Source organism: Choristoneura fumiferana, chromosome 8 (genome assembly GCF_025370935.1).
Source record: "Choristoneura fumiferana chromosome 8, NRCan_CFum_1, whole genome shotgun sequence".
Lineage (NCBI taxonomy): Eukaryota > Metazoa > Arthropoda > Insecta > Lepidoptera > Tortricidae > Choristoneura > Choristoneura fumiferana.
This window is the reverse complement of record NC_133479.1, coordinates 9,212,917-9,225,454: the sequence shown is the minus strand read 5'-3', so window position 1 is coordinate 9,225,454 and position 12,538 is coordinate 9,212,917. Positions and strand designations below refer to the sequence as shown.

Sequence of the window (12,538 nt, the reverse complement as noted above, 5' to 3'; positions counted from 1 at the left end):
TTTACCTCAGCAGCAGCAATTGATCCATAGATGATGATATTGGTAATAGATAGCTATATTCACGAATATTTGTGGTCTCGACTAAAGCGCCACCAAGCGGTTGAGTCCGTGACTAAATGTCTTCTTTATAGATGTATAGCTACGATAGCTGTCTATTACTTATATATATTGATAGGTATAGGTAGGTGTGTAGTGTTAGTTAAAGGTAGGTATGTATAACACGACCAAGCTAAGTTTGCACCTCGCACTTAACCATATACCTATGGACCAGAAATACCTACAAAATACGCGTGCATACCTAAACATGTCACATAAAATGGCGCTCAAGGGTTGTGCTGTGCTATCGATTTCGAAACCGAAATATTTGATATCGATATTCAAATTATTGGCGGCTAATACTTTGAGTAGCAATGGTATCAATATTTTGTGTTTCTTTTTGGAAAAATAAGTTTGAAATTAACTCTGTTCATAATTACTTTGACTGCATGTAGGTACAAGGAGATTGGTAATGTAGGCTGCTGATAGATAACTAATACGATACAAGTGAAAAAATATGTAACAGAACGTGCAAAAGAAAGCTAGGCTTGTTTCAGGAACTTGCACGAATTAAGTGGCGTGTGATTACCTTGTAAACCTAAAAATAAAGTTGTGTAACACTTACTTGTGATGTATAGATATCATTTAATAATATTGTATTTTTTTTTAAAGTATACCTCGTTGAGTTTCTTGCCGGATTCTTCTCAACAGAGGTTTTTCCGAACCGGTGGTAGATTTTTTTTGGACATTCATAAGTGCTTGTTTAGCCTAAATTGAATAAAGATATTTTGACTTTGACTTTTAAATGAAACAACAGCGACGTATAAAATGCCCTTTATTTTCAAAACAACGAAAATAATACAACTTATTTATATTTATACATAAATCGACCATTAACTCATGTTAACAATCTAATGACAGGTGACAGAAGACACACTACGTTTTTTTAAATAATTGTGACGGGCAAAGATAATGAAACATGATGAAAGCTTGACCAATTTTAATCATCATTACATCAATTTACAAACTATTTTCTTTACCGTTTGACAAGCGGGAGGCAAATAATTCTTTGGTGCCACATTTCCATGAATGTTGCCAATTTCACATAAAACTGGAACTTGTCTAGAAGCTGACGGCTGAAAATATTTTTTGCATTAATTTATGTAACTGACAGACAATTCAAAATTATTTTGAATTTTATAAAAAAAAATGACATTTCAATGCATACAAATTACTGGACTAATTATATTAATCACTATCGATTTATTAAACACAAAATATAAATTTTACCATATCATGAGCCGGTGCTAGAAGTTCTCTTTTCTGACACATCCAAGGAACCGCTGTCACCAGAAAATTATTTTGCTTGTTTTATTTTGCTCTATTCATTTCAGACAGTATGTTAAACTAATTTATCTATAGTTATGTAGTACCATTTCGTATGACACATCCCGATTTTCTTTTGCTGGTGTGATTGGTGTTTCTGTTGATTTTAATAGCTAAAAAAAACAGTATCAATTAGTGGCACCAAATTTAAGTATTATATCGCTTGTCCGAGATAGAGTTGGGCACTTTTGCGCCCCAGTCAATTTGGGGGCAAGGGGCTTTTTGACTTCACTTAAGGTCATACAAAACAGCTAATTCAATTTGATTGTTTTCAGAGCAATATTTACCGTATTAAACAACGAGGGTACAGCGTTATCCCGCAATCTAACAATGTCTAAAGTTTTGTTGAACTGTGCCTCTTAAAAATGCAACGAACAGATGAACAGTTCCTTTTGCCGTGGATTAATATTATCTACACCTATGGCGTCCAACCACTTCCGCCGTAACGCATCATTTCTAGGGAACCTGTAAAATTATAACAGCCATCAGTCAAAAACCATGGACGAAATTCACATTTATTTCAGTTCTACTTATGTCGATATTCAGCACAACACTAAAGAAGATTGTCAATATTACTAAATTGAATGGAACCAAAAATACAACGATAAATTGCGAAAAATCGGCATTTCTTAGATGGTAACGATAAAAGCATACGGAAATTAACTATCAGTGATTAAATATTATCATGAAATGGCACTATTTGAAGAAAAAACGGGTATTTCGTTTTGATTTCTGGTTTTCCGAGAAGAACAACATTTTATGGAACACAAAGGCATGTTGCGTTTGTATCTCTTGATGTCCACAACACAAAGCCAAATCTAAAAATATTTTTATTTTGCTGAAAATTGCTAAAAACTAAATACGCTGTCACATAAAATGGCGGATTGCAGCCGGAAATGTCATCTGCTCGTAGTGACAAGCCATTGCCGAGTCTAGAATAAACAATTGTCATGCCGTCTTTGTTTTGTTTGTTGTTCTTATTTTTATATCGATTTTACATGTATTTGCATAACAAATGTATGTATAGTAGAATAGGGCCTCCTTATGTATTTATTTCCTCTGAGTTTTGATCAATTGCTGTCCCAGCTGACATCTGTCAAATGTGATAAAAATGTCAATGTCAAAGCAACGTGTTCGTTTCTCTTCGTTCGTTCGACGTTCTTTCATTGTCATTGGCCTTTGATTGGCCTGCCCGCCTGGCACGTTTATGTTTTGTGGTCATGTGAATTCACGTGCAATTGCATTGCGGTTATAAATAAAATTATTTTTGAAAATACAATGGCAAGCCGGGTTCACAGAGTTCGATATTATAACCCAAAACCTGAAATTATCAACTGTGTTTCTTTTAACAAGTCAAGTAAATTACTCGCATTAGCTAGGTAAGTTGGTGCTTGAAACTTTAATATTCTTCATATTCAGAAAATAATTTCGCTCTAAAAAATAATATTATAAATTTTACAGGGTGGATGCGTCTATTGAACTGTGGGACTTGTCTCATGCGCCATATCTGGTGAAGTTTATTCCCGGAATTGAAAATGGATCAATTGAAGCTCTGAGTTGGGTTAACGATAGGCTGTTGTCCACAGGACTAGTTGGTTCTCTGGTAGAATGGGACTTAGAAAGACTTACAGTTAAGAATACTGTTTTGCTAACGGGCTATGCAGCTTGGTGCCTGGATGTTAGTTTTGACAATACAGTGGCAGCAGTGGGTACTGAACAAGGGTATATTAATCTATTCAATGTGGAACATAATGATATTGTTTACTCAAAGCTCTTTGACAAGCAAGAAGGGAGAGTTATGTGTTGCAAATTTGATAAGACTGGAAGTATCCTTGTTACAGGTATGTTTTAATTTTTATAATGCTTTGGTCTCTTATTTAAAATTATTTTAACAATGAGCATCTATAACAGGTCAAATATCAATGCAATAAGTTACGTGTCAATACATAAATGTAAACGCTAGTCAGGCTTACCTTGTAACAATGTCAACATTACATAATATTTGGTAAATAAAATATTAATGCATCTTTTCATATAAAAAACCCATTTAACATATTATACTAGGTATATATTCTGAAAAAAAAACCACTAATTTGTTTTAACCTGTCATGCGTCCAAGACTACATTAGTCCCTAACTTTATTGTGCCCGTAGCTTGTGCGTGTGCTTTTTTGTGTTGTTTTTTGTAGTAGTCTCTAGGACATTTCCGGCAAAAATATGTTAGGGACTAATGTAGTCTCTAGGACGCAAGACGGGTTAAAATCAAAGTAAATGTCATAGTAGCAGAAGTTGTAGTAGTAGTAGGGTATTATTAAAAATAGTAACTGTCATGAGAACACATTGGGAAATTTCACTGTAAAATTAAAGCTTCGAGGTGCTGTAGGGAAATAGCATGCGTGCCAGACTGATGATAAGTTCTGAAATCAATTTCTGGTTCCAGCTTTTCCTTTCTGGTTTATTTCAATGTGTTTTAGTTACAGTACATTTAAGGTAAAAAATGTTACATATGCAATTAATTTCAAAGTATATTGTGCTAATTTTGACATAAAATTACAGGGTCCCTCAACTCAATCAGAGTGTGGAACACAAAGACAGGTCATGCCATTACCCGCATGTCAGTTACCAAGCGTGACCAGGAAACCATAGTTTGGTGCCTTGCAGTTTTGTCTGACAATATAATTGTGTCTGGGGACAGTCATGGCAGATTGTCATTTTGGGATGGTGCTCTTGGTGATCAGGTAAATTTCTATTCTTTTTCTTCTTTTGCGAAGTAATTTTATTACTTAATGAAAATGCTATTGTCTTTTTTATAAATTAACAGGTATTGTTGTAAGATGAATACTTATAAAACATTGTAACTAACTTTATAGCATTAAAGATTGACATCCATAACAAATGATCTGAAAAGAAAAAGTCTTGCCCTCCACTCACTTCTATGGGGCTGAAACTGAAACGAAAAAATAATAATAATAAAAGTAAATCTCTCCTTATTATTATTATAATGTCATTTTCAGATTGAATCATACACTACACACAAAGCTGATATATTGGCAATAGCAGTATCTGATGATGAGCAGAAAATCTACTGCAGCGGAGTAGATCCTGTCATCCTATCGTATCGGAGGGTTGATAAGAGTTCAGATTCGGGCTCTCTTCAGTGGGTGAAGCATGTTCAGCGTCATATACATGAACATGACGTCAGGTACTGTGACTTATTCCTTGTGAATAACTTATTTCTATTGATTATCACTTTTTTTATTATTATGTAAAATCTACTTTAGTTAAGCAATCTTGTGACAATTGTTAAATGTTTTGAAATTTTACTATATTAGAAAAAAAAAACGGTTAAGTAAGTGTGAGTCAGACTCACATACCTGGGTAGCGTACATCTCTAAACTGACTAGGTTTAGTACATGTTTGGAGTTCATACTACAGCTACTGACAGACAAATTGTGATGTATATTTGTCGATAAGCAGTATATTTATTTCAATTTATCATTTTGAGATTGAGGTTTGTAAGTTTAAACTTTATAAAGAAACAACAACAAAAAAAGTAACTATTTTCTGGTATCGGACCCTCAATGGGTTCACAAGATACAGCCCCTGTCATAGACAGACAGACTGACTGCATAGCAACAGTAATAGGGTTCCATTTGTCACGACCTATGTCCGCCGTCGGTGTGATGTTGTACATATCAGGGATGTAACGGATGTGGTTTTATTGGAACCGAAAGCAGAACCAGATATTTTCAATTTAGTTTATCAAAACCAGAACTGTTACATAATTAAATTAGCCTTCTGTTTGTTTTTGGTTTTGTACGCCGCTCATGTCTAGTCGCCGCGGTAAGCATTGACATCCGATATAACTTCCGTTTCAAAAGTAACGGAAAAGATGTTTGATATCAAACGGAAGTTCCGACTTAACGGAAACGGAATCGGAGCTCCGTAACATCCCTGGTACATATATAGCCACGTAACAAGACCCGCTGCTCACGACCCGGCCCGCTCCCGACCCACTGCCGTTCTATGCGTGATTTACGTTAACTACACGTAGAAAGGCAGCGGATCGGGTAAATAACATCTCACGGCATCCGTGCACTCACTACCTACCCGCCCCGCATCCGCCATCTGTGTGAGGTTCTTCATATACAACAGTAGGCCCTCTTGACTCGTTGCCGTTCTATGTGTGGTTCATTGTTATTTTTTCAGAGGTCTAATAATGCATGGGGACAAACTAATTTCTGTTGGCAATGATGGCTACTTGTCACTCTCAAGTTTTCCTCCAAAGTGGGTGAAGAGAGTGCCGCCTATGATACCAGGGCCACGATCATCAGTTTCTGTCAAGAAAAAGCTACTGCTGTTAAGGTAAAATGGGAATGTTGGAAATGGGAAATGGGAATGGGAACTGTAGCGTAGATAGGGGGTTATTTGGATAATCTTTTAGTTCATTAATTATTCACAATTAATCTGTCATCTCCCAGGATAACAGGATCAAAGGAATTTGGGCACAAATTTGTGCCTCTGGGAGGGGACAGGTTAATCGCGTTTCAATTAGTCAACTACATTTTCTAATGATAATTGATGTAATCATCAATTTGCTTAAATATGACGATTAAAAATGTCAAATAAATGTAGAAAGACACTCATATTTGCCCATAACTATAAATCAAGATGTCTTGTGTACAGGCCTTATCAGATTTTTTGGAGCAACCTAGATGATGAAACATATCGAAAGTAGTTGTGGTTATTTCCTCGACGAAATCGACATTTTTAATCGTCATTCGCGAATACTAAAACTCTTCTTAATAATTATCTCGCTATTCGATTACATACATTTTGTTTGACCCATCTTTGGTATGTAATAGATCAATAGAAACCAACACTTGTTCTGTCATTTTCATTCAGGCAGAAGGTATTTAAACACGACGTAGCAGTAGAAGAAACTGAATCGGGTAGGTACCTGGCTGGAACCTTTTTGATGCAAATATCATATTGACATTCCATTAATGTGCCAAAATTGTGAAATTGATGGTAAAATTGATTGTAAAAAGGTTCCACTCTGGTACGTAATTCAGTTTCTTGGACTATGCATTACATTGCAACTATAATTTAAGTAAGTACAATGTTTATAATTGTACTTTTGTCCATATTGTCTTTACAAGTAATTTTTCTTTCAAATTTTGCTGTAACATCTAATTTTGATGCTGTTGTAACAAGAATCTCAATGACATTTTATCTTATTATTTACAGGTACAGTAACCACTTGCAAGTGTGGAAGCTAGGTTCTTCAGCAGTCAATGACAAAGGCCAATTCATATTTTCAAACATCAATGACAATCAGATTTCTGCACCCAATGGAAACAGCCACCTTGAATCAGACTCTGAAGCAATAGATAACACACTGCCCGTAATCAGTACCAAAGAAAATACGAGTTTGAAAATAGCGAACAGCCCAGCGAAGTTGGTGTCGATTCAGACTAAAAAGAAGAAACAAATGAGGTGCTGCGAAATCTCGCCATCGGGAGAGTTCATTGTGTATGCCACGGAAACTGACATTAGGATGTTGAAACTGGATGTTGTAAGTTATTACGAGTATAAGTTTAAGTTGTTTGAGTAACTGAATAGTTGACCAAAAATATTTTCTTTCAGTTAAGCAATGCATATGGTGCACTGAAAATTATAATCTACTTGTACATCCCGTTGTAAATATAATAATATGTTTAGGACCTGTTTCACCACTCCTTCATAAATTTTATATAACTCTTTTTTCGTTCATTGGTTTTCAAAGTTAGTGAAAACAAGTAAAAAAGGTGTTTAAAAACGAGAGATTTTTTTTGGAATAAAAGCTATCATATGTACATTGTATATCAACATCTATGTATAGACTGCATGTTTCTTACATTAAAACAGCGCAAAATAAGTTCAAAGCGCGGTTTAGTGAATGTTTCACTATAGTCTGTTGAAGTCCGTGACAGGGGTTGTGTGAAAGTAATATATCAATATAACGTTTTAAACTTTCATGATTTCCACTCATCGTCTAAATACCACAAATAGGACTTTTCACGCTAAACACACGCGTAATATTTACCACGAGTAGACCACGGCCACTGTAATGTGGACGTAACGTGTTTAGCGTGATAAGTCTTGTTTGGGGTATTTTGACTGTAATATTGATGATTGATGCGACGCGCGTTTTGTTCTAAACAGTTAGGGGCTGTTTCACCATCCATTGATTAGCGTTAACCGACGGTTAAATGTGATGCCGTCACCGTCTATTCGAACAACAAATAGAGAGGGCATCACACCTAACCGCCAGTTAACACTAATCAATGGACGGTGAAACAGCCCCTTAGTCTCAAATATGTGGTCTACCATCCTGAACTTGAAAATCGTTTGCATGTCATAAAACAATAATGCAAATAGACGTGTCTGTCAACTTGAAAGTTCGACTTAAGGGACATATTCATTTCATAGGAACTTGTTTAAAAATTGGTAGACCACTTATTTGGCTGATGGTATGTAAATAAATGTTAATGCCTATGAACTAATCTCCATCATTTCATCTAAATCGTTTCAGTGGTTTAAGCGTGGAGAGTTATTTTTTTTATTATAATAAGGTAAGGCAGGCTTGTCTCCCGATGGAAAACAAATACCGCCGCCCATGGACACCCCTAATATAAGTTGAATTACGGACAGACAGATACACTTCCTTTCCAAATTCAATACCTCGTCTTCTCTACAGGAGGATGATGACGAGTCAAGCACGTCTCTATCCAAAATGGTGGTGAGCGGGGTGTCACTGCCTGCCAACAGAGTCGCGTTCACCGAGGACTCTCGAACCATGGTGGTGCACAGTCCAGGAATGTTGCAGGTGCTGCAAGTGGACCCCGACGCAGGCGCCACGGTCCTCCAGACCATCAAAACTGATAAGTGTAAGTAAATACTGTTGAATGTACCTAACGCTGGCTATCAGTAGAATCTATAGGCTGTCTGGCTGTCTTATTTTGTACGAGGAACAGCTGTCACTGTCTTGTGTGGTTTTCTTAGAGCGTATGATGTTTTACATTTTGGTTTTAATACATTTTATAATTAAATTATAGTATTCGTAGTAACCTACTCTTTTAACAGGTTATGGGCCCAGCACACTTCAACTGCTTTCTATTTTTAGGAAAAACGGAACCCGTATTTATAGGATCACATGTCTGTTACCGTTATGGTATCAACTTGAAACTTGTTTTGAATTTGTAGTATGGACGACAACTGTTGACTACAACAAAATGTACAATCAGCAGAAGAAATTGTATTCAATTTTTTTTTTATAAAATCTTTTTATTTTCAGATCTGAAATCAAAGGCGATCTTGCACTTGCTAGTGTCTAAAAAGACTCCATCAAGTAAGACATACTTGGTGGCAGCGGACACGGAGGGTGCGATAGCCGTGTGGACGCACTCTTCTACCAAGTTCGAGCTCCACGCGACCTTACCAAAGTACCAGTGCGTGCCATCTGCCGTTACTGTTGACAGTCGGCGCGAGAGTCTCGTCATTGTTTATGTGGACCAAAAGGTAAAGCATTATTACTAAAAGAGAAATTTAAAAGTAAAAACTTTGACTAGATTTATGTTCAACAGTCGAGGAAAGCAAATCACTCATGTTGTCATCCTATACATCTGCCAAGGAAATCACATTTATATTGTGGCTTATAACTAGATAAGTATTTTTTTTTCTAAACATTTTCTACGGAAGAGAAGGAGACCTTATAGTTGAATACTGTTTTCTTTTATATGTCTTCCACTACTGCTACTAATGTGTAGCTGCTAAATCTAATGGTTTTCAACGATAGCTTTTCTCCCGCCAGCTCAAAAATAAGTGTCAGATCGGTCTTTATTTACAACTAGCATGTTGAGGATTCGATTTGTAGCATTCGAACATGGCGGATTTAGACAATATCTAATTTTGGTATTTCTGCTTCTTTGGCTAGTTGAAGTATAATTTTGATAGTGTTTTATGCGGCGATTAACCTTAACAGTGAACAGTGATCACAAAATCCTATATTGCTCTCGTGTCTGACATTTTTTTATGCGCAAGTGGTCTCCGCGTGGTTTCTGGAATTTTGCTATCAAGTTGCAAAAACTACAATTACCGTACAACATGCATAAGAAGAATATATTTATCTTTAATTTAACTGACATTGGCCCAAGCCTTATGGCCGCCATTAAGAGGAATAAAAAAAATAAAAAAAATAACTAGCATGTTATACGTGACAGGGAAGAGTGGAAGAAACTAGGGGAAGCATATGTCCAAGGATAACCTGACCAATAAAATGGTTGCTGAATAATACCTACATAAAAATCAAAGTGGGGAGTAAAGTACTAGTTAGATGACGGAAATATTATTATTTCCATCTTTTGTGTATTCTCTGCCCCAACTCAAATTCAAATATTTTATTTGCATAAACAAGGGTATAAATTACTATCTATTACCTACCCTTTGCAGGTGGTAGGCCCTTGTTTATGCAAATAAAATATTTGAGTTTGAATTTGAGTAGCGTCGCTAATCTTGCCGTGAAGCAGCAGTGCTTGCACTATTGTGTTTCGGCGTGGAGAGTAAGAGAGCCGGTGAAATTACTGGCAGTTGAAGTATCCCATCTTAGGCCTCTAGGTTGGTAACGCATCTGCAATACCCCTGGTGTTGCACTTGCCTATGGGCGGTGGTGATCTCTTACCATCAGGAGACCCACTTGCTCGTTTGCCATCCAGTGGAATAAAAAAAACCTATTGCCTATTTTAAACTACTATTTTTTTGTGTATAGTTTATAAGCTAAATTGATACCTATTACGTTTTGGTCAGTCAGAGAAAAAGGCTTTTATTATTATTATATTATTATGTTACCCGCGACTCCGTCTGCGTAGAATTTGTTTGTCGCTATCTCGCGGGAACTATGCAATTTTCTGGGATAAAAACTATCCTATGCCTTCCGCGGGACTCAAACTAGCTGTATACCGAATTTCATCCAAATCAGTTCAGCGATTTAAACGCGATGACAGTGATGAGGTAACAAACAAGCAAACAGACAAACTTTCGCATTAATAATATTAGTGGCATCTCATTGTCCGCAGTTAATGGAATACCAGTTGGCAAACAAGAGGTTCGAGGAGTGGCCGCAGACTTCTCTGCCGGTGCAGTGGCACCGGCGCCAGTCGGCCGTGCTCGCTGCGTCGGCGCACGGGGCGCGCGACGCGCTCGTGTTCCAAGACGAAACCTCGCTGTGGATCCTGGAGAGACCTTCGTCTAATACTGAGGTAGGGTGATAGCACCAATCATAGACATGTTAAGCATAGTATTACCTACCCAGAAATGGACAACATGGCTGCATCACCATTCATGAACTTCACTAGTTATGATCATCAATTTTCTGCACATTAGTGTTATTTATTCGTTTAAAAAAGTACTATATATTAAATAAAAAAATAGTTTTTCGCGTGCACTTTTATGCACCTAAACGAGTTGAATGTTGCATTGAAAATAATGGCTGTCACTTCAAACAATGAGTTATTTTCATAATTTAAGATAGGTATCATGTTTAATAGTAACATTTTACTGCTTATGACCTACACATTCGATATCCAAATAGAGATAATGTAAGTTTAAGGAGGGTAGGCACTTTTACACTGTACTCTTTGAGGGATAGTATTATTCATCCATTTATAGGTTAAATACTAATTTCTTTGTTGGTTACAGGTTGCGGATGACGAGCCGCACGCCAAGAGACGGCCGAAGCATGGTCAGCGTACAGCGCGTTTTAAAGTTATTCCAATGAAGGTATGTCATGAAACTTATGAATTGTAATAATTTTAATATTGATCATTTTTTACACACACACAAACATCACGCCTGTATTCCCAAATGGCGTAGGCAGAACACACGAAACGTTACCGCTTCGGAGTCACTTTTAGCCATTTTAGCCTTTCGCCTACGGTATACCTTAACCTATATCTCTTTTTAGTCTTTCGTTAATAAAATTTCATACATAGGGAAATATAAAAGGTCATTTGTTTTTATTAGAGGGTAAAAAATATAAAAAGCAAACAATGTTAAAAAAATGTCTATTATATTACTATTTTAAATAATATCTTTACTAATGTAGGTATCGATAATTATGTTAGTAAAATCATAATTTACGAATTTATTAACATTTATTCGGTCGTTACCAGGATTTCAAACCGGTATATTATACCGGTTTATTTGTACCAGATACAGTACCTTGATACCCTTGTGTTTAAATTGTACCACCTGCTTCTGCTTCTTACTTTCTTTTTGTTGTAAAAGGTTGTTTCGAAGAGATCGTTCTGAAGCTGTAAGGCGGTCTATTGCTTACCTGAATATTTTCTCTATGTACTATTAAAGAAACTGAATCGCGTACTAGGGTGGAACCTTTTCGTTGTATTTAGTTAGAGCTAAGAGTTAATTGTAAAAAGGTTCCATCTTGGTACGCGATTCACTATCCTAGACTGTACCAGGTTGTTCTGTACTTATTGTTTTTTAGGTGTTCCCTTCTTTCGCAGACAGAAATTTCATAGAATTTCGTTTCGCAGAAATTTTTTCATTTAATATTTGGTCCTTGTATTTTTACTTCGAATATTAATATTTCAACCACTATTTACTTGAATCAAACATATTTAATAGAAAAACAATTAAATGAATTTTATAATCTCATTTTATTATTTATCAAACTTATCAAATTGTAGAATTATTTTTTAACAAATGTTCTTTTTTCGGTAAAATATATTAGAATAGGTTAGAAATCGCTACTTTCACACTTCAACGAAACTCTTTCTTCCCTCAGTACTTGGGTGGTTTCCACTGGCTCGACGACTCGGAAGCAGTCTCCATAGAAATACTTCCTGAAAACATCGTCGCCCAACTACCCGCAGCTTGTACCGTATCAAAAAACCACACTTTAGGTTAAAATGAACTTAGATTAAGTAAATATTTCGCTAGACGATAAGTATAATAAATGTTGAAATTTAGATTAACTAACTTTCTTAATCCTTTTTACCATAACGAACTTTTTCAATTAAGTGATGCTGTTTAAATTTATGATTCTGAGCTGAAATGAG

General features: G+C 36.1%; 1 protein-coding gene and 1 long non-coding RNA gene across 3 annotated transcripts; one reads left to right on the top strand and one right to left on the bottom strand.

Moving 5' to 3' along the window:
* Positions 1-962: 962 nt before the first annotated feature.
* LOC141430369 (uncharacterized) lies at positions 963-2,475 on the bottom strand. Of its 2 annotated transcripts, XR_012451640.1 has the most exons (4): positions 2,077-2,475; positions 1,710-1,887; positions 1,327-1,535; positions 963-1,172 (listed from the first exon to the last, which is right to left on the bottom strand). It is a non-coding gene; the product is annotated as an uncharacterized lncRNA (long non-coding RNA). The 2 variants fall into 2 exon arrangements; XR_012451639.1 differs by having other exon boundaries at positions 1,710-2,475.
* Positions 2,476-2,596: 121 nt separating this feature from the next.
* l(3)72Dn (UTP4 small subunit processome component l(3)72Dn) lies at positions 2,597-12,458 on the top strand. Its single transcript, XM_074091036.1, has 11 exons — positions 2,597-2,801; positions 2,884-3,263; positions 3,978-4,159; positions 4,436-4,623; positions 5,631-5,786; positions 6,672-6,999; positions 8,164-8,353; positions 8,761-8,984; positions 10,538-10,720; positions 11,160-11,240; positions 12,265-12,458. The coding sequence occupies exons 1-11, from the start codon at positions 2,701-2,703 to the stop codon at positions 12,385-12,387; spliced, it is 2,136 nt and encodes a 711-aa protein (XP_073947137.1). The 5' UTR covers positions 2,597-2,700; the 3' UTR covers positions 12,388-12,458.
* The last annotated feature ends 80 nt before the right edge of the window (positions 12,459-12,538 follow it).